The 22589-nt window shown below is 38.8% G+C and overlaps 3 protein-coding genes across 5 annotated transcripts in view; 2 read left to right on the top strand and 1 right to left on the bottom strand.

Moving 5' to 3' along the window:
• The window catches only part of LOC105214389 (octopamine receptor beta-3R), a 65037-nt gene extending 51545 nt beyond the window's left edge, over positions 1 to 13492 (top strand). Inside the window, exons 4-10 of one of the 2 annotated variants that reach the window (XM_011187773.3) lie at positions 1369 to 1569; positions 2862 to 3137; positions 3222 to 3399; positions 3516 to 5859; positions 7950 to 8339; positions 11262 to 11370; positions 11542 to 13492. In XM_011187773.3, coding sequence (XP_011186075.2) covers positions 1369 to 1569; positions 2862 to 3137; positions 3222 to 3399; positions 3516 to 5859; positions 7950 to 8339; positions 11262 to 11370; positions 11542 to 11752 — 3709 coding nt within the window. In that variant the 3' untranslated portion in view covers positions 11753 to 13492. The remainder of the gene's footprint in view (positions 1 to 1368; positions 1570 to 2861; positions 3138 to 3221; positions 3400 to 3515; positions 5860 to 7949; positions 8340 to 11261; positions 11371 to 11541) is intronic. The other variant, XM_029041739.2, reaches the window with a different exon arrangement.
• Positions 13493 to 13878: 386 nt separating this feature from the next.
• Positions 13879 to 15304, bottom strand: LOC105214377 (uncharacterized). Its single transcript, XM_011187758.3, has 3 exons — positions 14940 to 15304; positions 14291 to 14836; positions 13879 to 14218 (listed from the first exon to the last, which is right to left on the bottom strand). Exons 1-3 carry the CDS (start codon positions 15045 to 15047, stop codon positions 13991 to 13993), a joined length of 882 nt encoding a protein of 293 aa, XP_011186060.2. The 5' UTR covers positions 15048 to 15304; the 3' UTR covers positions 13879 to 13990.
• Positions 15305 to 16001: 697 nt separating this feature from the next.
• Positions 16002 to 22068, top strand: LOC105214375 (uncharacterized). Of its 2 annotated transcripts, none has more exons than XM_011187757.3 (9): positions 16002 to 16556; positions 16974 to 17111; positions 17182 to 17315; positions 17395 to 17510; positions 17587 to 17899; positions 17981 to 18115; positions 18192 to 18859; positions 18936 to 19269; positions 20323 to 22068. In XM_011187757.3, the coding sequence occupies exons 1-9, from the start codon at positions 16432 to 16434 to the stop codon at positions 21435 to 21437; spliced, it is 3078 nt and encodes a 1025-aa protein (XP_011186059.2). In that variant the 5' UTR covers positions 16002 to 16431; the 3' UTR covers positions 21438 to 22068. The 2 variants fall into 2 exon arrangements, with proteins under 2 accessions (XP_011186059.2, XP_011186058.2); XM_011187756.3 differs by having other exon boundaries at positions 17978 to 18115.
• The last annotated feature ends 521 nt before the right edge of the window (positions 22069 to 22589 follow it).

The following is a 22589-nucleotide window of genomic DNA, read 5'->3' as shown; positions in this document are numbered from 1 at the left end:
TTATACCTTCAACAAAAAACAACAAAAGATCCTTAACAATGCAAAAATTTTATTTGCCATTAGACTTCCCTTTGACTGAATGCACTCTTCGTACTTCAATAAATAAAAATGCTCTCGAGTATAAATTTAAAATTCTACCGCTCACTCACAAGCAAGCAAGCCGTAGCCTTCCACGCGGCTTGGCGATGGATGCCGCACATCTCCGCTTGCCTTTTGCCTGCAGTGAACTGTAAATAACCTTCCACTTCATCATTTTACTTACGACCTCATTAACTTGCATTTACACAAACACCAACGGCAGCGACGGCAAGCGGTAAAGTATGCGCCGTGGCGCACAGGCGACCTCCACTGATGCGTAGAAGCGCCGCCAGTCGTCGGACGGAAAGACAGGGTTAAAAACTTGCAAGACGTCCAGTAAACAATAATAAGGAAGTAAAAAGAAGGCTAAAGCAAAATGTACGATGGCATCAACTTAGCGCCGATGCGAAATGAGCACATAATAATCAAAGTCTTAGAAAATAAGTGGGAGCGCGGCCGAGTTTGGTTGGAACAGTATAATTATGTATATGATAGCAGATTGTTGGTATCAGTGAATTGAATTTTCTAAAATTCTGCTCCACTTTAAGAGGCTTAGAGATACATACATAAAGAGATAAGAGAATGTTGCGATGATAAAGAACGAACCAAACTCACTCACGAAATCTGAATGGAACACAGCTTTAGCTTAGATCAAGATTAGATTTGTAAAACTCGACTATAAGTTTCTTTAAGAGACCTTAGCTATTTTTTTAAGAATTTAATATTATTTTAAAATATAAATAGCCATTGAATATAGATAGATAATTAAAGCCAACTCCCATCGGCAAAACTGCATACATTACAATATGAAATACTAGTATAATCACGTAATGATGGTGAATAGAAGGCACGAAGAAGTAAAGTCTGCACCTTCTCATTTTTCCAGTTTCATTCTATTCTCATTCTTTATAATTATTTTTGCTATTTCTGGCTCTATGTTGCCCGCAGAGACTGCATTGGCGACCTTGAATAGAACCTACGCACTCAAATTGCCTATATGTTCTAGAATAGAATAGAATAATGCACTCGAATATAATTTATTCTCACAAACACTCACACACAAACACTTAGTATATAGAAAGAAAGGAAATGTGCCACTGTAAGCTTGCGTTTCCATGCACCGGCTGCTCTTTAAAAAGCGCGCCTATTCGAGTTTCGCTGACATTTAAAGAGACATAAATACTCGAGCATGCAAGCCAACATTTGTAGGTTATGTACCAGCAAATACTCGTAAATATGTAGGCATTTACACACGTGTTTGTTTACCTTTCATCTCTGCTCTCCTTGCAGCGTTATCACGAATTATTTCGTCGTCTCGTTGGCCATGGCGGACATGTTGGTGGCGTTGTGTGCGATGACATTTAACGCGACGGTCGAGCTGTCCGATGGCAAATGGATGTTCGGCCGCTTCATGTGCAATGTGTACAACAGCCTGGACGTGTACTTCTCCACAGCGAGCATTTTGCATTTGTGCTGTATCTCCGTTGATCGGTAAGTACGCCGATGTACATATATAAATTACAACTCGGCGCAGTCATAATGCAAATAATATAATATCTTCGCATTGTTATTGTTTTCATTCAATTACTTTATGCACAATTGGTTGGTGATTATTTTACATTTTAATGACTTTAATTAAGCCGAACCAAGTGGTGGACTGCGCCATAGGCAACAGCTCACACATACATATACATAATAAATATAAATATTCGCTATATAAGACGTCTTTAACTAGGAAAGAAATATGAAGTTGAAATAATTATAAATATATTATTAAAATCATGTATGTACATATATCAATGATACTTAATGTATTCTTCGTCTACTCCAGAACACATCTCGACATGAATCACGACGCTTACTTTGTTCGAAAACCTTGTCTTTCACTTAAATAGCTGGAATATTCACTCATCGCTTGAGACAGTGTATTTGCTTTTGTTTCAAGCTCAATTCTTAATCGGCTGTTTCATGTCAAGAACCAATTGACTCCACACAAAGTGCCCATTAATCAGTTTCAGTGTTAATTTACAGTAGGAATAACGGTGTATACGTGTATATGTATGTACGGGAGTATAGCTTGTGACAGACGGCGTGAAAACCACGAAGATGCTCTTCGTTGTTAATTACAATTTCCTCCCTCGCACGTGTTTGTCCAAATGCAGCTGCTTCGAGTTCGAAGCACTTAGTCGGCTTAAGACCATGGCAACTGCTGTGCAAATAAGCCAACAACAAAGAAGTTTCCAACACGTCTCAGGAAGCGAAATTAATTAAACGCACTACAAGCAAATTTCGCACCTGAAACTCGATTGATGCCTCATGCCCCAAACAACAACAAATATGCGGCAAAGTGGAATTTTGAAAACCTGAAGGGGGAGGAACAAGAAGGAGGTTGGCATGAGAATGCTTAGAATATTTGTTCAGTGATTTATTGGAGTGACGAGTACCAGATATTATTGATAAATGACGGCGCAGCGCCAGCCCAGAAGTTCGGCTCCCATTCAAATAAAACAATACTAAATACACAAAAACACAATAACACCATAACATAAATACTCAAATACACTCAGACACATAACTGAAATAAATGGAAATGATGTGGCAAATGAAATGATTAATGCGATTTCTGCAAATGCGACCGCAAGTGGCAACCACAATTTGCGGCCGTTTAGTTGTGTTTGGGGGCGTCTAAATGCTTCCAAATAAAGAAAGCTTGTTGTGCCTTCGTTTACTATGCGAGAACGTATGCTTGCAAGCACTTGACTATTGACTTTGCTTGTTTTCAGATATTTCGCCATTGTCCGCCCACTCGAGTACCCACTGTACATGACGACCCACACTGTTTACTTTATGCTCGCGAATGTTTGGATACTGCCGGCGCTCATATCGTTCACCCCCATCTTCCTGGGCTGGTATACCACAGCGGAGCACCAGCACGAAATCTTATTGCATCCGGATCAGTGCTCGTTTGTGGTCAACAAGGCGTACGCAATCATTTCGAGTTCGGTCAGCTTCTGGATACCGGGCATCGTGATGCTCTGCATGTATTGGCGCATCTACAAGTAAGTTGTCGAGTGTCCGCTGCAGAGGGTATTCTAAGTCTTAACTATGTACTTATCCGTGTGTCGGTTTTTTTTCTCACACAGAGAAGCGGTGCGACAACGTAAAGCACTGAGTCGTACCAGCTCGAACATTTTGTTAAACAGCGTACACATGGGCCACACTCAGCATTCGACTAACCTCAATTATTTGCACCCAAGCGATTGCGAACTGAGCGCCACGATAGCGCGCGAGGAAACACATAGCGCGATCAGCAATTTAGAGGTGAAAACACTAAATACCATTTAACTAGTCCACTAGAGACGCTATTAATTTCGCAAATGCCAAATGCCTTTTTTATTAGCAACTCTAATATTATTTAATGCCAAATTTCTTTGCAGGACATACTGCCACAAACCACAGATGAGGACGATGAGAAAGATGACTGTGATGAATTGCGAGTGCCAGCTCCGCCACGTCGCCTCAGCCGCAGCAGCATCGATTTACGGGACTTGGAGCAGGAACGGTACGAGCGGGTCACGCACACCGACAGCGCACCATCTATGATCGCACTACATCATGCGGCACAACAGCAACAAAATGGTGAGGGTACTACCCTTAATCCTCATATTTGGACAGAGGGACTAGCAGAGCTGCAACAATCCATTTACATTACGAAAAGATCCGCATCTCCAATTAACTCCAATCAGAATTCGCCGAAGGAATCGCCCAGCCACAGACAAAGTTCCGGCAGTAAGCTACAGGTGAGACAAAATGTGGGTGATTCGGAGCAATACCAACAGATATTTGGCATGATGAGCGATGATAGTGAGACCACCGACAATTGCGATAATATTATACATTTGGGCGTGAAGCAGCAGCAGTTACAAGCGCCAGCAACGTGCTTGCCAATCGCGGAGGACAACAAAGAACTGAAGCGTCTCATCGAAGACAGTTATTTGTATTTTAAAAAACAAGCGAACATGCAAGTCGGTGCTGAACCTAGTGAACAACAACAGATTCCTGGAAACCGAAAATTCCCGGCACATAGCGAAAGTGATTTCATTAAGATGAAGAACGGTCGCAATCGCAGTCGTAGCAGTGGCAGTAGTGAAGGTAACGCCAAAAAACCATTTGCACTAAGCGATTCGGAGTTCCTCAAAACGTTGGCTGACTCCGCAAATAAGCGAAAACAGCTGGAATCACTCACAGAAGGTGTTGTGAAAGAAGGTAAAGAGAAGGGGAAAGACAAGGGCTTCACATTTAAAGGTCTGTTGGCGAAAACGAAGCGATCAAGCACGGAGTGTTTTTCTATCGAAAAGAAGCGTCACCAGGCCACTTCCGAGGAGATACGCAGCAATCGTGCACAACTCTTTCGACGGTCACGTAATCGCAAGTTATCACATAGTTATAACGGTGGCATGAGCCGTAAACAGGAGGTGCGTTCTCGCCAACCCAGTGATACGGACTCAGAGGCAGGCTTCATCTATTACTCGTACACTATGGGAGAGAGTCAAGAGAGTTCAGCTACACGCTACAACACTCCTGATATTTTACTCGATATCAATGTGTTGAACGAACAAACTGATGACTCTATGAAGGACAATGCTTCAGTTAGAACCCACGAATTCGAGATAACCACTTCTCCGCACGGACACAATGGTTCGGTGCAACTTATTGACTTGGGAGATTCTCACGAAGTAGCGTACAGTGGCTCGGATGATTTCTCGCAGTACACCGATTGTCTTACTGAATCACCACACATACCAGCCACGCCACCACCATCATTATCACCTTCCTCACTAACTGAAGCTATAGTTCCTGAACAACCCATTAAATGCGCCATTGAACTGCCGGAGAAAAGCAATATTCTCATTACCTCGCGCACCGACCTCGTCGAGCTCTTCCGCTCTCTTAGTTTTCCCATCGCAGAGCTGGGGACCACCGCCATCGATTCACCACATCGAAAGTTCCTTTCGTCGTCCAACTCCACTGAGTCCAAGTCAGGCAAGTCAGCAAACCAAATTAAACAGCGTCTCAGCACGCTCAGTGACCAGGTGTTGGTGACAAAGAACAGCGCTAATTTTCTCATGTCCCCACCGGCAACACCAAACTTCAATTCCGCACAAAATCTACCCACAACAAAGGCAAATGCCTTCCCAAGCGCACTAAGCAACACGGTAAATGTCTACTTTCTCTCTCCACCACCGACAGCAACATTGCAATCATTCCCGAATAACTCGCCAACAAGCAATCCCTTCACCAGTGACACGGCCACATTATCCTTGGACGTACTCACCTCATTGCCAGTGCCGACGTCGCAGAGTCAACAAGCCTTGGCCGTGCACGCAACAGCACCGCAAGTGTCGCAATGCAAGTCGCCAAAACCAGAAATCATACTCGACTCTACACTCTCGCCCACTTCGTTGCACAGCGGCAGTAATGGCGACATCGACGGCGGTGATGGTGGTCTCCTCACCGGCGATGAGAAAGACTTGACTTCACCGTTATTCAAACGTCACGACAGCGAGCCAGAAACCACATCCACAACAACAGCGGCGGCAGGACGTCACCGTGCCAGCATACTGGCAGGAGGCGGAGCTTATAACGGCAACAACGGTCAATCGATACGCAAACGTCAGGCCTCGGTGGTGACGTATGATGTCAATGTCATTAATTTTTCACAGGACAATAGCGATAGCCGCAGCTACATACCAATGGGTCGAGTATCGACCAGTTCAGCAAGTAAGTAGTGCACGATTTACACTTTACAAGTCAATATTTCATGACGACTAGCGCACTAACTAACTGCTAACACCACCAGCAACGTTTCGAAACCAACACACGCCACGTCAATAGCGTCATCACCAAGACCACAACCACCACTTTACCCCCCATCCCCCCTTCATCCTCTACCGCCAAAGTCACCACTATACGAATACAAATCACTCGACTCGGCGGACAGCGGCCGGTTATTATAGAACACGCCGTCAATCGGTGGCAGGTTAAAGTCATTGCTCATAAATAAGCTCAAGAGAGTTTCTACTGCCATCATATTGGCCACACACACTTGTTTGTGTTTGTGTATATGTATTTAACGTAGTTTTATAATACAAGTATGCGCGTAATTGCGCCAATTAGACGGGTCTCAGTTGTCGTGATGACCTCAAACTGGCGAAATGAACGCGCTAGTGTTCAGAGCTCTTGCGGTCCGCGTGGCGCTTGTATGTTGGTAACGCGTACTGGTGGTCACAAGGGCACCTCTATCACCTCTACTCTTCTCTTCTGCTACTTCCTTGACATTTGTGTTTTGCAATGTTTAGGTATTTTTGTTGTTGTTACATTGATTTTGATTTCGTTATAGTTAATTTGTTATAATTTCGTTTACATATTTATACGAGTACATATACATATTTACATAAATCAATTGTAGATGTTGTAACCTGCCTCACATGTCTCTCTGTCTGCTTCTCCTTGTCGTTAACACACACATGAGATACGAGTGTAGTCATCATACTTCGTCGTTGGCATTGAACGCCTTTGACCGAAAGCAACAGAAGTCAGTGGAACCTTGAATATTCGAATTATTATGAACCAGAAGGTTCACTTAATATGCTGCTAAGATGGCATTAGTTTTCAATTAATTTAAATTCTAATTTATAGAATAATCTAATATTATATTAGAATCTCTGATATTTTACTTACTTTAAAACTATACTCTTATGGATAGAAGGAGTAGTGCCACAAATATATTGAAGTCAATTGCCGAATATGAAAAATAGAGTTACAAGAAAAGGTGCGTCATCCTAATAATGGGAAATTCGTAAACTCATTATATAGGGACCAATTAATTTTTTAGACAGATTTGTATACTATACAACCATTGCCATACATTCGTGATGCTTGATGTTATCCGTTATATTTTTCAAATTTACTATTAAAATCCCATTATCGGAGATGGGGAAGACAAACGAACGATGGAACGATACTACGACAATAACGATCATATGATTAGTCTACCTCTAGACCACCACGGTACCACGAGCATTTATGTTAAATATTTCGCGGGAATAGTTGTATCTAAAACCTGCAGAATTAAGGCAAATATTAAGATATCAGAAGAGATCTCTAACAGCTCCTTTCTCGAAACCTTTATACTGATCTTTGGTTTAATTTTACCAAAGGGTTACATAAGCAAGAAATCGCTGACAAGCAATTCGTTTTCATTCAAACCCCCTTTAGATACATCGCACACAACGTCATTTCATTTACAAGAATACGCATCCATACATTTATTTCCATTCAGCGTTGCTTCTGCCGATCTGCCGACCATCTTAAAATTAATATATCAAAAGCATTAAAGAGAAACACGCATGTTCTGCATGATAATAATTTTCCTTATATTCGTATTGTAAATACTTTTACCAATTTCAATTACATTATCATCACTCAACCGCTCCCTCTGTCGCCTTTTGTCTCGCTATAGCTGATATATCCAATATATATTACAACTAGTATTCTCATAGTGTTTTTGAGTCCCATCCACCCTATCGAGTAACTGTAAATAATTAACATTCCAATATATCGCCCTGTATATTTTTCGTACTTCCACCAACAACAACAAATCAACAACCAACTAACCGTTAACTTCAAACTCCGTCTTGTTATGCCAACCAACCTTTTATCGAATATCTGTGTGTGTTTATGTGTAACCATCACTTGTATCACTACAATCACAACGGTAACTGCAACGGTTTAAATACCACGGACTGTTGTTCTGCAACTGCCCAAAATCAACGACAATCGGGACCCCAACCTACGACATATACGAACAGAGGCCCAGCGGCCAACAGAGGTCGACTTCTCACAGAAGTCATCACTTAAACGACGCGGCGGTATTTGCATATTTGTCGATGAGGAAGAGGCCATTAATATGATTGAACAAAAGACTGGCAGCGGCAGCCAAACCAAATGCATCACTTTCGACACGGTGAACGTCGGCTATGAGAGCACCGATATGGCCAATGCGAGAGTCAATAAGGCGGCTGTCAAGTGCCAATTATGCGGCGCCAATATGAGGCCGCAATTGCGTTTACCCAGCGTGCCCGGCGGTCAGGGACAGGGTCACAGTCGAAGCGACAAACGGTTTTGGCACACGAATCGTTGGTGGCACAAACGGAAGAAGCGCCAGCAAAGAACCGAGGAATGCCAGTGCGGCGCTACCGGTGAGTGAGTGTTGTTGAGACGAGCACGTGATTGCGGAGTTGTGTACAAAGGTCACATACTCGTACATACATATATATATGAAAAATATATAAACATAACAAAAATGATGCATACCGACACATACAGACATGCATTTCTATGTAAATGACCGGCCATAGTTATCAAAACGCTGCTTGTACTTATCACTTAGCATCCTAAATTCGTAGAACTAACTATTACTATATGTATTATTTGCATTCACATCCTATCTCACTTGCAGACGAGTGTGTACATACATGATACGTGAGTACGCACGAGTACATTAGAATCAATTCATGACACCCTATCTACATTTAGAGTATTCTCTGCTTGGACGAATCTCGCGCAGAGATCAAAATTTTTCAAAATTCCGACGATACGAAAAACGATTAACGATTCGTAAATTTATCGATTAAGTAAATACATATGTATACAACAGTGGATTCGATTGACTCAGTAACTCCGGACCAAACCAAAATTTCTTAGACGGAACTCTGTGTACATATGCATATTAAATTGATTTCTTTTATGCCGCTATTCTTGCTTCTCGTACATAGATATATTGGCTACAAACTTTTTCTGCTCTTGTGGTGTTATGCAACTATCTGCCTTTTGCAATACTCTTTAACGTAACTTTTTGTTCTTTTTTTATACATCCTTTTAATCCATGTGTGAGTACTTTTACCTCTAAATGTGTGTTTTAGTATTATATATTATTGACTGATTGAATGAAATGTGAAGCATATAAATCTGTGTTTACAATATTAAATTACCTGATTTCTGAATGAGTCTCCAGTTATTTATGTTGGTTTTATATTATACTTATTCCATATTCGATTCGCCAATGCTTGGAGAGCGCCGAATGGAACGTACTCCCAGCATTAATGCAAGGAACTAATATCAGTCAAATTAATATTATATTCAGATTTCTCTGTTCTACTCCCAAGTTTCCGCTTCTCAAATTTGGGATTCATTAATGTTAATTAGTATTATCATAAATTGGATGTTATATATCACGATTAGGATTTTCCATACTTTCAATCAATTCCATAAAGAGTGTAAATACATTAGAAAGCGAAGTGTGTCTACATTGGAATGATTCTGCATTTAATACTAATAATGGCGAATACACTTAATCCTTTCTTAATGAAGTTATAATATATTTTTATCTCTCATAAGCACAAAATATCTGTGTGTATTGCACCAATTATACTTAAAGCAACAAATAATTATGTTTATGTGATTATTAGTGTGTTCTATGTACATATGTAAGTAAGTAATATCTAGTATACAAGTAAATGAATTCTTATACCTATACACATATATATATACTCGCAGGTAATTTAGATATAGAAGTACGATTTAAGAAAAGTCCACATATACCCGACGATGGTTACCGGTGCAGCACCATTGAGACTGTGGAAATACGTAAGTCATGAACTACCCAAGCAGAAGAGATTTCATAAAAGGAAATACACCGCTCGCTCTTTAATGTCTCCCGATGTTATAAATACGAATAACTGTTTTCAAATCTCTTTGTGTTACGCATATAAATAAGAAATTTGGATTATGAGATATATTTTTAGGTATTTTTATGGGACTTATTTCAAAATAATCCAGTTCCTACATCCACATATACTCCAACTTATAAGTTATAGACTTATAGACGTTATGTCCATTTTATTTTTCTTTTCAAAATTATTCACTGATCCACTTTAATACGTACAGTGGAACTTCCATAACTCGATCGTATATAACTCGAACTCTTTAATTAGCAATAAAAGTCAAATTTCACACAAACTACCTTCCACAACTTGGAAGTCTCTCTAACTCGAAGGTTTTTTGTGGATTTTATCACAATCGAGTTAGAGAAGTTCAACTGTATTGTAATGTAATTTCCGGTGTGTTATGCCGATCACATCGGCTATTTCATATTGTATTATTAATAATGGAACTCCCCTTGTAATGCATGCTCTCATAAACGAGTTAAGCCGAGTGCGTTTAGTTCGCGACTACCACTTTGGACCGATTTCAAATAATTAGAATCGTTGTATAAACGCAATTTTAGACTTTTTTTTGAATAAATTTGAAAGCTATTCTCTTTGAGACTAGGTGAAATTGGGTCTAAATGGATTAAAATGAGATCTTGCTATAAAAAATTAATTTTCAAAAAAGTATCAATAAACTTTTGTGTGAAAGGTAAACTGTTACTAAGGTACACGATCCATTCAACCATGGAGTGTGAGGAGGATGGGTGCATGTGATGTGCTGTTTATAGAGTCATGCGAACGTAGGAATCTTTCTTTCGCTTATTAGGGCTTTATTGTTGAAGTATTGTTAAATTGTGACTACATTTTCTGCAACTACAATTCGCTCTCAAATATTCATATTTATCTGAAAATTTTATTGGTGCTTTGCTCATTCTCTCCCTTTCAAACTCTCTCGCTCGCTCGCTCGCTTGCCTTTATTCGCGTACATTTTAACTAGTTTATTGTATAAAACCAGACATTCCATACATGATATATTGCCATTACCATATAAATATATAGTACCATTGTAAATATGTATATACTCATGTTAATAATTTATAAGCCATTCCTCTGATGTCACCTCTATTCTATGTATTTAGCATATCACAACATCACTTGTATATTTCATGGCCCATTTTGCAACACATAAAAAGAAAGTTGTTCTTGCTAAGTGTTTGCTTGAAGTTGTTGCCACCCATTTAGATTGTAGCTGCATATAAATTCGCAAATAAGCTTTAAAGCCTTTATTGCTATTGCATACACCACAGACTATGTATGAATGCGCGTGTCTACACATTTTATTGAATCGGATGAACTATGCTCCCAAATATACCTAAACAGCTATTTACATGGATTAAATTTTCGTAATTCTAGGCGGCTCAGTGCGACCGACGAAAGGCTGGAAGGCTGAGCATAAAGCGGCACGGACTTTGGGCATCATAATGGGCGTGTTTTTGCTCTGCTGGCTGCCTTTCTTCCTGTGGTAAGTAGCACAATCACCGAAATGTGATCCAGACCTTGAACGGGAGTCGTCATTAATTTTTCGTATTTACTTCTAACCTCTTACGACTTTATTTATTATAATAACATCTTTGTTTATATATTTATAAGTGTATACCTTTCCATTTTGCATTTAATTTTTCCATCCATGAAGGTATGTAATAACTTCGCTGTGTGGCGCTGCCTGCCCCTGTCCGGATGTGGTCGTCGTGGTTCTATTCTGGATCGGCTACTTTAACTCCACCCTCAACCCCCTGATCTACGCCTATTTCAACCGGGACTTTCGCGAAGCTTTCCGCAACACTCTCGAATGTGTGATACCGTGTTTGCGCAAGCGCAACCCCTACGACGCCTACTACGTGTAGTATGCCAGTGTTGGTAGTGCGCTTGCAACAAAGTAGTCAGTTTGTGTTCCTCCTCCATGATACACACCACCAGCATACATATGGATGTGTGTACCATGGGAAAGCATTAGCAGCTCGTGCTTCTTTCTACATACCTTACTCAGCAAACAAAACAAACTTCAAACAGTTTATGTGATATGAATTTGTAGGTTAAATTAGAAAAGAAATATCATTATGTGTGTGTGGCCATACAAACGGCAAAATATACCATTGGACGTTGAAAAACCACATACATATGTACTCAAATATAAGTATATTTAGCTAATTATGTATTTGAAGTTGGGCAAACTTTTGCGCTCGCAAGAGTAGATAGCATCACCTCATACCACTAACTCGTAGTTATAGATAAATATTGAATTTAGTATTAAAATGTGCGTACTTACTTACAAACATACTCGTGCATATGTGTTAACTTGATGTACATACATACATAAGTAGTTATGCGATGTGTTAGTTATTTAGTTATGTAGTCGAAAAGCAATACTTGTAAAATATCTATCCAAGCGGATCTTGTTCAAATGCCATATGTAATGCTATGGTCATTGGTTTAGTCATAAAGTATATAGTTTAGTTGAATTATATAAAAAATGATGATGATGAACTAGGTTAAGTTGAATGAGCAATAGATCCGCCAAGAGAAAAGGGACAGTATATAGTTAGATGAAACGAAACTGCTTTGATTGCTGTTTCGATTTTGCAGTGTATTATGGCGTTCGGGTACTTGTTTTTTGTCCAATTCTATCGTCTATCAGTTTCGAACTACAAAATATTGAATTTTCCATTAACCAGCCTACCTACATATCCTGTAATTTTAATCTTAAATAACCTCGATGAACCCAGTGGAAGGTTCGCTGGGATTCGGTCAACTAAGTGCTGAAAGCGCTTAGAAGATTTTGAGAAAAAATGTTTTTTTTTCTAATCCCACTAATCTACTCACATCAATAGTTAAATACACCTACAGTAAAATGTACCGTTATTTTCATATATTATTATTCATTTCCGTTTCCTGTTTTTCTAACTAGTTTACTGTTACTTCCCTGAGTAGCGCACATGTTCTGGGAATTGTAAATAAATAAGTAAATGGATATAAAAATCTGCTGAATGTTGGTAGTTAAATATTAAATGTCTTATACCAAGTTACAAACTAAATAATATTAAATGTCCCGCAATGAGTTGATGGCATTAGAGTAAAACCAAAGTTGCTTATAAATATTAAGTGAATGTGTTAGAAATATTACTGTTTACATGTGTTTCGATATATCTGCATACTCGTAAATAAATAAATACTATAAATAAACCGCCAGATAGACCAAACAATTATTTATAACAGTAAATAAGCAAAATAAAAACAAAAACAAAAACAAAAAAATTTAACTGCGGCAGCGCATAAACGTAAACGATTGCATAATTGAATATTATTTTCATGTAAATTTAAGTTTACGCGTAAGAGCAGCTTGAATAAGCAGTCGAAAACAATTAGATTCTTAAGTGTTGAGAATCTTAGAAAATCAAGCATAAAGACAATCCTCAAACACGGCAAAACTACTGATGAGGTAATATTGAATATTTTAATGTGTATAAGTGTGTGTGTATGTGTTTTACTAACTGACGTAAGGACATAGCAGCGAGCAGCAAACATTAGAATTTAAATGAAGAATAGCTTAGCCATTTTACTTTCTCAATTCTGACAATTTCATAAATTATCATAACCTTACTCACTTTACTTAACATAAACTGAACTTAATTTGACTTAACTTAACGGTATCTTCAACTATCAACTGGAAGCATACATCATTCGGTTTGTACTGCATTTCTGAGTGCACATTACTTTTTGTGATATTTGTAGAATTAATTTTTGAAAGTATTGAAAGGCCAGTATATGGAGAAGCTTTTAAGAATGTCATCGAAAGAGGGAAACTACTGTAAACATTGTTTAGTGTACCGCTTTATGAATACACGAAATGGAAAAAAAATAAAAAATATTGAAATTTGTTAAAACTAACTGTTCTTTTGCAAAAAACAACCAACAGCAACTAATAAAAAAGATATTTTGAATGAAACATGTGTTTTTTAATTGAAAATTTAATTTTCAGCAGCTTCAGTTAATATAATATACAGATTCGGACTCAGGTCACTTATGAATTATAATATAAAAACGCGTCTCTTCCAATGTGATTTCCATCTTCCCTATTATGAATATTAAAGAAATTTGGCGCTACGCACGAAACCATCCGATGTGGCAATATAAACCCGATTGTCCGCGCCACACACCAGCGCATTCACACAACTGCCGACCTCCACTTCGCCAAGGGGTGTGGGTGTCGCCTGTTCGAAGTTGGTCCAACCTTTTACCTTATTATCGTAGCCGCCGCTAAAAACTGAGTTCTCGTCTCCGCAAATCGCCTGAACGATCAATTCGTGACAGTGCTGGAGAATAATATGCAATTCATATTTGAAACAAAAATCACTGAGAATCAACCCAATGGTACCATCACTTACCGGTAAATTCCACACAGTTTCGAATTTTTGTTGTGGCAGATTCTTCACGAATGACAACCCTTTGCCGGTTCGGTCGGCGCACACAAGGAAAGATCGTTTGTCATTGATGACAGGACCAACCAGCGCTAACGGTGATTTGCCCGGCAGCACAGCCTTGTTGCTGTATTTGCCCGATTTGCCAGCAATCATATCCGACACCACGACGTCCAAATCGCGAACTGTATAAACGAGCGATTTCTCGGCCGCTAACGATTTGACCTCTTCAACCAGATTATATTTGAATCTGATTTTATCGTCCACCCAATTCGTAACCACGCCCTTCTCATCGCCCGTGTACAAAATGTCACCATCGCAGTACATCGCTTGAATGGCATCTTCGCAGCAGAAAAGCTGTTGCGTTCCATCGTAGGGTGGTGCCATAAATTTCACATAACCATCACAGCTGCTGGAGTAAAGTTTACCGTTATTTGCATTTATCGCCATCGCATATATGTAACTGTCATGCGCATCCACCGATTTAATCAGATTCAAATCATTATCCCAAATCTGGAAAAGTAAACATTGATGGGGGAATTACATTAACGGGACAACATATGGGACTCTCGTATTTGTTATCGTTATTGTTATTATTGCATTTCAGTGTACTAACTTTGATTTTCCCATCGGCGCCGCCGGAAAACACCTGGTTGTTGTAGTATGCTAGGCAAGTGACATCGCCCTCATGCTGTTCCGACGACTGTTTCTCTATCGCTGCCATTACTCCTGGACGATTTGGTTCTGTTGCAGATATGTATATTTTGAACACAATTCCTCTTAAACTTGAAACAAATGCACTTGTTGCAATGACGTATTTATGCTATTGATTGCAATACAATTGCCGTTATTTATAGCCATATATTTTCATAGATAATAAACATATGTGTGTATATCGTAACACTCGAATATTTCCGGAAAATTCGTCTGCTCTTCCAATCAAATATAAAAACACCACTGACGCTACTTCTTTTCAAAGAGCCATTGAATTGGTGAGCATTGAGAAAACCGCCGTCTAATTATAGCCATTTTCAAAAATAAAACATTTGAAATATGCATATTTAAAAAGAGCATAACTCAAAAATGCGTAATTTCTACTTTGGTGCTTAGGCTTCCTCACAACAATATAAATATACTTTCATAAACAGAATAAGTAATTGATTTGGAGATCCCACATTTACCACATCTCGAAGCATTTGAACTTCAACTTTCCCTCCTCTCTTTGTGTAGATTGCTGTTGCTTTTGAAAGCAGAAAAGGAGTATACATCCGCCTCGTAATAGTTGTCAGTCTTGGAGAGTGGTGAATCTGGCAAGAATCTGACACAAATTTTATAAACTGGCATAATACTGGCATCGTTTATGTACTTTGTTAGTCAAGTCAGGTGTGCGTAGACTCTATTGGGTGACTGTGTATTGGTGATAGCAAGTTCTTATCATAATATAAACACAACGCTTTTTACATTTTGGAATGGAGAAATTTTGACAAATAAAATGACACTAGAACAAGATCTCGAAGACAATTTTGCAGTTATTATATTTGACCAAATTTACTGACATTCAATTGACAGTTATTAAAATTTTTGAAATAAATTTAAGAAATTCTTCATTATTTTTTGAAACACATGGCAGCATGAAATAAGATTTGACAGCTACTGCGTTTTGACAAGTAACGACGTCGACGCAATTGCGATGCTGTCAGCGTCGAGTTTCGGGTGTGTGCGTGTGCAAAATACAAAAGTTGATTGAAAAATTTTGTTTTCTTTACTTTTCGGGTAATTTAGAGGATTTTACAAACGAAAAAATGTATTCTCAGCTAAAAAAGTACTCGGAAACGTGCAGTGAAATATATAAGTTATCTGTGTTGAAAGTACTGAGCAGACAATAAAATAAAATTCAGCGCACACAAAATATTTATGTTTTAATTCGGGAGTGAAAGGTGCACCAGGTCACTCGATGAGTGTGCATTACGATAAGTATTAGTACAAACAAATTCAAATGTAGTAATAATCCACAAAAGAATACCAATATTATTAAAATCAAAGTACGAACGCAAGGAAAGCAAGACTTGAGAAAATTTGTAAACTGCTGCAAAAGCTTTATAGCTGCGATGAAGTTGAGGGAAAGTACAGGAGATGCAGAGTTTTACTACGCTGTGCTACTAACAGTGAATGTAACTTTGACTGCAATGGTCTTAATGGCTGCGTGTCTCTGGTGCAGGCGCCAAGCTACAAAGTAAGTCGAATTGATCAATGTGTGATAGTAATAGTCGATTTTGTTTTCAAAACTAGAACTTTTGTGATGACCGTATGCTAATTAGACTTGAATGAATTTTAAATAATTAACTATATGCATTTTTGTTAAGTTTAGTAGACAGTCATACATACTTAAACAATGTTACTTCGTCAAAACACTACACACGTCCATATATTTATATATGTGCTAGTAAATTATACACCATTCCATAGAATGTCGCCGCAATGACTACGTCAACAAATAAAGTGCAACGCAAGGCATACCCACTTTTTAGCAACGCATGTGTAAATGTATATATGTTTAATGACATTGCCAATTTTGAACAAATAATAACTTACTTTAAATATAGATATTTGATAATTTTATAAACAAAGTTAATATGTGTTTACTTTTTAGAGATGAGCTGGGTGGATTAGAGGGTATGGTCAAAATGACCAACCCAGATGACATAATCGAAGTTAAGGTGTTAGCAAGTAGTGAATCGCATACGGATTTGAATGTTTCTGCTGTTTCAACTACCGACTCAGAAAAACGGTAATTAAATCCATATTCTCTAATTATAAAGCCAACTAACCAAGATAAAATATATTTGTTTATCTAACAGAGCAAGCACTGCAGCTCATCGAAGTCTACCGGACATACCAATTGTAGAAGGCAATGGCGATAATGGATCCGAACTTTACGAAACTGTGGCCGATAAGAACCATTTAGTTGAGGAAAACGATCAAAATCATAGTCGTAAGTTAAATGAATGCGTGAAATATCAATAATATGAAACACATTAATTACTAAACTATTATTTATTTCATATTTACAGCTACACCCAGTCTGAAGAAACAAATAAGCGTATCACAGCACAGTTCCATAAGCCAAGCGGATGATATTAGTTCCCCCTATTCAAGGGTTAGGAATCCGCCCCATGACTATGCCAAAGTAAGCGTAATTCGATTCGAACAACCAATATATATGTACATCTAATATACCTATTAACCCCAAATATAAATTGAAGGTTCGTAATGCCGAGCATCCCTATGCACAGGTAAATCCGCCGTCAACTTCGGCAGCGGCCGCTGCAGCAGCCATAGTGGCTGCCGGCAATAGTAACGCTGCTCACAGTAATCAACCGCCTCAGCTTAATGGCACAGTTTCGCGGATGTCCAATCATAGCAATGCTTCGCAAAATCTGAACGATTCGATATCTCACGCTGAAATTCCAGCTGCTTCAGCTATTGCAGGCATGATCTCGGCGAGTCAAGATCTTCCCTATATGACACCTCCAATAACAAATCAACACTTTAGTGGCGATTCCCAAGATTCTTCAAGTACACTTCTTTCTTACAAAATATTTAAAAGCTTCGATATTTTCATAATAACCTTTGCGTATTTTACTTTTTTTCTAGAAGGTTACACTAGTATCAGCGTTCGGGAGCCGCTTGCCAACATTCTAGCCCAGCAACCACCGAAGCAATCGCAGCGATTGGCAGCTTTAACTCGTGAGACGAATGATTCCCACTATGCGACAGTGTCTGATGATTCAGGTTATATAAACGATTTTGTAAAATATTTACATGACCACATACTTAAAGAAATATTTCCCGTTATTTCCGTCTGCAGATGAAACGTACGCCGCTATCGAAGATCCAAATATGCGCAACAACCCAAATGTCCTGACAGACATTTACACAAGCGGCTCAGAGACATATGCACAAATCCAGCCTATGCAATCCAACTCTATGGTGGTATCGGTAGAAATAAATAATATAAGCAATAACAGTAACGCTCATCCAAATTCTAATGAAGCGTATGTTAAAAAAGCACAATCAACGGACGCTACAGCGAGCACAGCGTCTGCATCGAATCACCAGCATCATCAAACCGCCTTTGGTAGTCAGACCCACGGTAGACCTATTTCTGACCATACAACCCCGATACCACCACCTTTGGACAGTTTGCGTACGCAAAAGCACTCCAGGCAGCCGTCATCGTCATCAAACAACAGCTCCTCGATTTGTACATTAGGTTCCCCGAAACCGGAAAAACGCCAAGCCAACTCTCCGCTACCACCAACTCCGAAGTCGAACATTACCTCCGGTCGTAGTTCGGTTATATCAGTCATTGAATATGGTGGCGGTGCTGGAGATTTGAATATAAGTGGCATTTTAGCCGCGGTATCGAATACTGTGAACCCTGCTGCAACTGCATCAGCTGTCGATGGCTCGCCGCAAAAGAATAAAACTAAAAGTCTAAGTCCGTCCAAAGATATCGAGGGAATGTACGCCAAGGTTAGCATTCAGTCATTAAACTTTATTTAAAAATCGTCTGCAAGAGAAGTCTTTTACAAATATATCCCCATTACAGGTGATGAAGAAGAACAAATTGTCGCAACACTCACCTTCCTCACAAAACAGCTCTCCTGTTATGGCGCGAAAATGTGGTGAGCACGTCGTTCAGCTCGGCGTTAGTCCACTCGACATGGCTGCCGCTGAGCTAATGGAATTAAACCGCGTCAATGTATTCTCAATTCAAAATGCCTCGAGCGATAAGAGTCGCATGCGCAGCAATAGTTACGGTGCCAAGGATCATGGTTATGAGACAATACCCGCGGATGGATTACACCGGTCAGCAGCACTGGAAAATCGCAAATCGGATTGCTATAGCAGCGTATTGCATAAAGAGCGGCCAAAAGATATGTGTAAGTAGCTGGCAGCAAATTTAGCCAATTGTAATGTGTATATAATATAATGCAGAAAGTATTGACGTATTTTAAGTATTTCTATCTTGTATGTATTATTTATTTAATTGTTTGTTTCCTTCTCTCTCTCCTCCTACTCCCTCCAACTCGCTTTGAATCTATATACAATTTCTATGTTTCATAATTGATAAAATCCTCTTTAGTTGCGCGTAAATGAGATATTTCTGCAGTTTTACTTTTAAGTCAACGAAAAATTCAGCAATTTTTATTTGGAAGCAGCGGTTAGTATATATAAAGCTATTTACTAATCCCAAATTATTTCCAATAACATTCCATACTGTTTCTAATGCCATGAAATCTGCATGCTTTTAACAATAGGACATTTACAAATTACACACTTTTGTGATTTGATTCTATATGCATCCACACAAACACTGAAAATCTTATTTCTTCGCCATCACTTACGCTGAAGTCACTTTTGAACTCTGACCTCTGATCTCAAATCTGAAAATATGAAATAACCAATAATAGATATAACTAATGAAAATATATTATTTTAAAATTAAAAATGGTTAAATAAAAATAAGAAGAATAACAAACGTAAAATACAGTTGAACTTCCATAAATGAAACTCTTGAATTGGCAATAGAAGTCAAATGTCATAGAAATTATCTTCCATATCTCGAAATCGCTCAAACCCGAGGCTTTCTTGTGGATTATGGTGTATCGAGTTAGGGAAGTTCAACTGTATGTAACTGTAATATAGATATGGAGATAAGTATAATTGTTTGGCGTTATCTAGTTCCACACATACATATATGTACATCCACATAAATACCTAAAAAAACAAATATTGCAAAAGCCTTACTCTTTAATCTTTATTAGAAATTATTTTGTTAACAAACGGTGTGGCAAGTAGCGGTATTTGCATGCTCTTTTGTACAACATAACTTTCTTATAAGTGATACTCGTATATTAAATCATCCACTACCTGCAAGAACAGCTTTGAATTGACAGTTCAATGTTTAAATATCTTCCATTTTATTGTTTTAGTACAAATAACCAATCCGCCTCCGACGAAAATAAAACCACCGATAGACACAGATCTAAGTAGTGACAAACATTATGAGACTATAGCCGTGCCGCTTGATACAACGCGCAACAGCGATCCCGGCTATGAAACCCTACAAAAACCAGCCAAACTAAATCATTCCGAACCAGATGGCGGGAAGAAGCATTCTGACTATGATCCTAATTATGAAGTGCTTGAGGGTCCAAAATCGACTGGCCTCTCCGATGATGGTTATGCTAAAATCAACGAAAGAAAGCATTTGACCGTCGATGAGGATTCTACTGATGGCTACAGTAAAGTCAAAGGAGAAGAAATCGAAGAAGGCGCTACTGGTGGTTACAGCACAATTGCAACGGACGCTAATCACAACTACGCCAGCATTGCCGAATCGAAGAGGGAAGTAAATGGCGCCACGCCAGATACCGAAGACTCCGATCACTATGCTCGCATTGCAGAAGCACCGCGAATACCGCAATCAGCCTCTGAACTGCCACTAAGCAGTACGCTGCACTCATCAACGGGAAAACTTACGCAGAGCGTGAGTGGCACACATGACACGCTAGCGATCACCTCGCCTTCATCGATTAACTCATCCTCAATGCTAGCCAACAGTTCTACTTTGTCATCCACGAATGCGCTGACCGGCAGCGGCAGCACCACCAGCACCATGAGCTCGCGCCAAACTCCATCAACATCTTCGCAATATGAATCGCTCACCGGCAGTGAAGCAGACCCCAATTACGAGACCGTTTGCTATACAAACACAGAAAACGAAAACCCATACGAGAGGCTACAGACCGAGTACTCGGACACACAGCTAAGCAGCAGTAGTCCCTTAACGCCGGACGAGCTGCGCACACACACACACAATGCCACAGCAACAACAGCTGATGCCGGTAACACAAGCGCCTCGTCAACAACAACAACAGCAACAAACTCCGATGCAACAGTGGCGACTATGGGAACGGTGTTGTTAAAGTCGACAGCAAATGGGCTAACACCAAAAGCGGGACACGACAGACCGACAGCAAAAGTGCAAAATACCAGTGAACTGAACTCCACAGATGTTGTAGTCGATGATTACTTTCAAGTTTAGCAAAGTATCTAGTATTTAGTTGAGCTAAGAGCAAATATTTGGTAGTAACAAATAAATACGTTGATATATTTATTATATATTATGTTAGGTTAGAATTATATGGGGCACATACACACGTACATATACGCGATTTTTATATACCACACGAACACACGCCAAGTTATCCTAAGTAAATACCACAGCAAAGCTGATGCCACTGCACTTAACATTTCATACATTTGTTTGTTGTTGTTGTTTTAGTAGTAGGATATGCCAGCAGCAGCACATATCATTGAGCAAGACGCTAATGTGAGACATAAATGCCTTGTATACTCTTTTAAAAGATGAGTGAGCAAAACTCCCTTCTGGCAACAAGGCATGCATAAATCACACTTATTTAGGCAATATTCCTAAATTAGATCCGCATGAATGTCAACCTGGATGCGCGTTAAATGTTTCGGTAATACACGACAAACGTTCGTCGGCTTAATCCCAGGTTGAAGCACAAGCTGACAATATGTACATAAGCATAAGCGGTTTTTTTTACATCCTTCTATTCTTGCGCACTGCTCCGGGAGCATGTTAATACAGAAATGTTTAAAATATGGCTTAATACATATATATTTGCATATTTCAATAGACAAATTAAAAATTGCAAAAACAAATTACGTGTTAACCGATTAATGCAGCTACATATACATATATTTCTATATCGATCGAGATAAATCTTAAAATATAAACCAACAGCCAAAATGTGAAAGTAATGAGAACAGTAATCCGGTACTCCAATCGCCAAGCGACTTGCAAGGTGTAGATAAGCTTAAGATCTAAACAAATTAGTTTAATACAATTCCAATTACCCAATTATCGCAAATAATGCGAAGGTACGTGTAAAGAGTGAAATTGAATGTTTTAAAACATTTAAACATTTGTATTTTAATTTAAGAAACGGCTTACCAATGTAATCTTTGAGTTAATAGCACAATTTATTATTTGTCTACTTTTTAAGAGATGTCTGTTCTTTTATATTTTTGTATTGTTCATTTGTTTGTTTTGTTTCTTTCGGTATTTGTGCAAATTAATATATTTAATTTGTGTAGTTAATAAAATGTGTTTATACTTGTAAAAGAAATGTGTTCTTTTCGACTGAAACCATCACTAGACACGAAGAAG

Source organism: Zeugodacus cucurbitae, chromosome 2, assembly GCF_028554725.1.
Source record: "Zeugodacus cucurbitae isolate PBARC_wt_2022May chromosome 2, idZeuCucr1.2, whole genome shotgun sequence".
Taxonomy (NCBI): domain Eukaryota; kingdom Metazoa; phylum Arthropoda; class Insecta; order Diptera; family Tephritidae; genus Zeugodacus; species Zeugodacus cucurbitae.
This window is presented reverse-complemented; position numbering and strand designations above follow the sequence as displayed.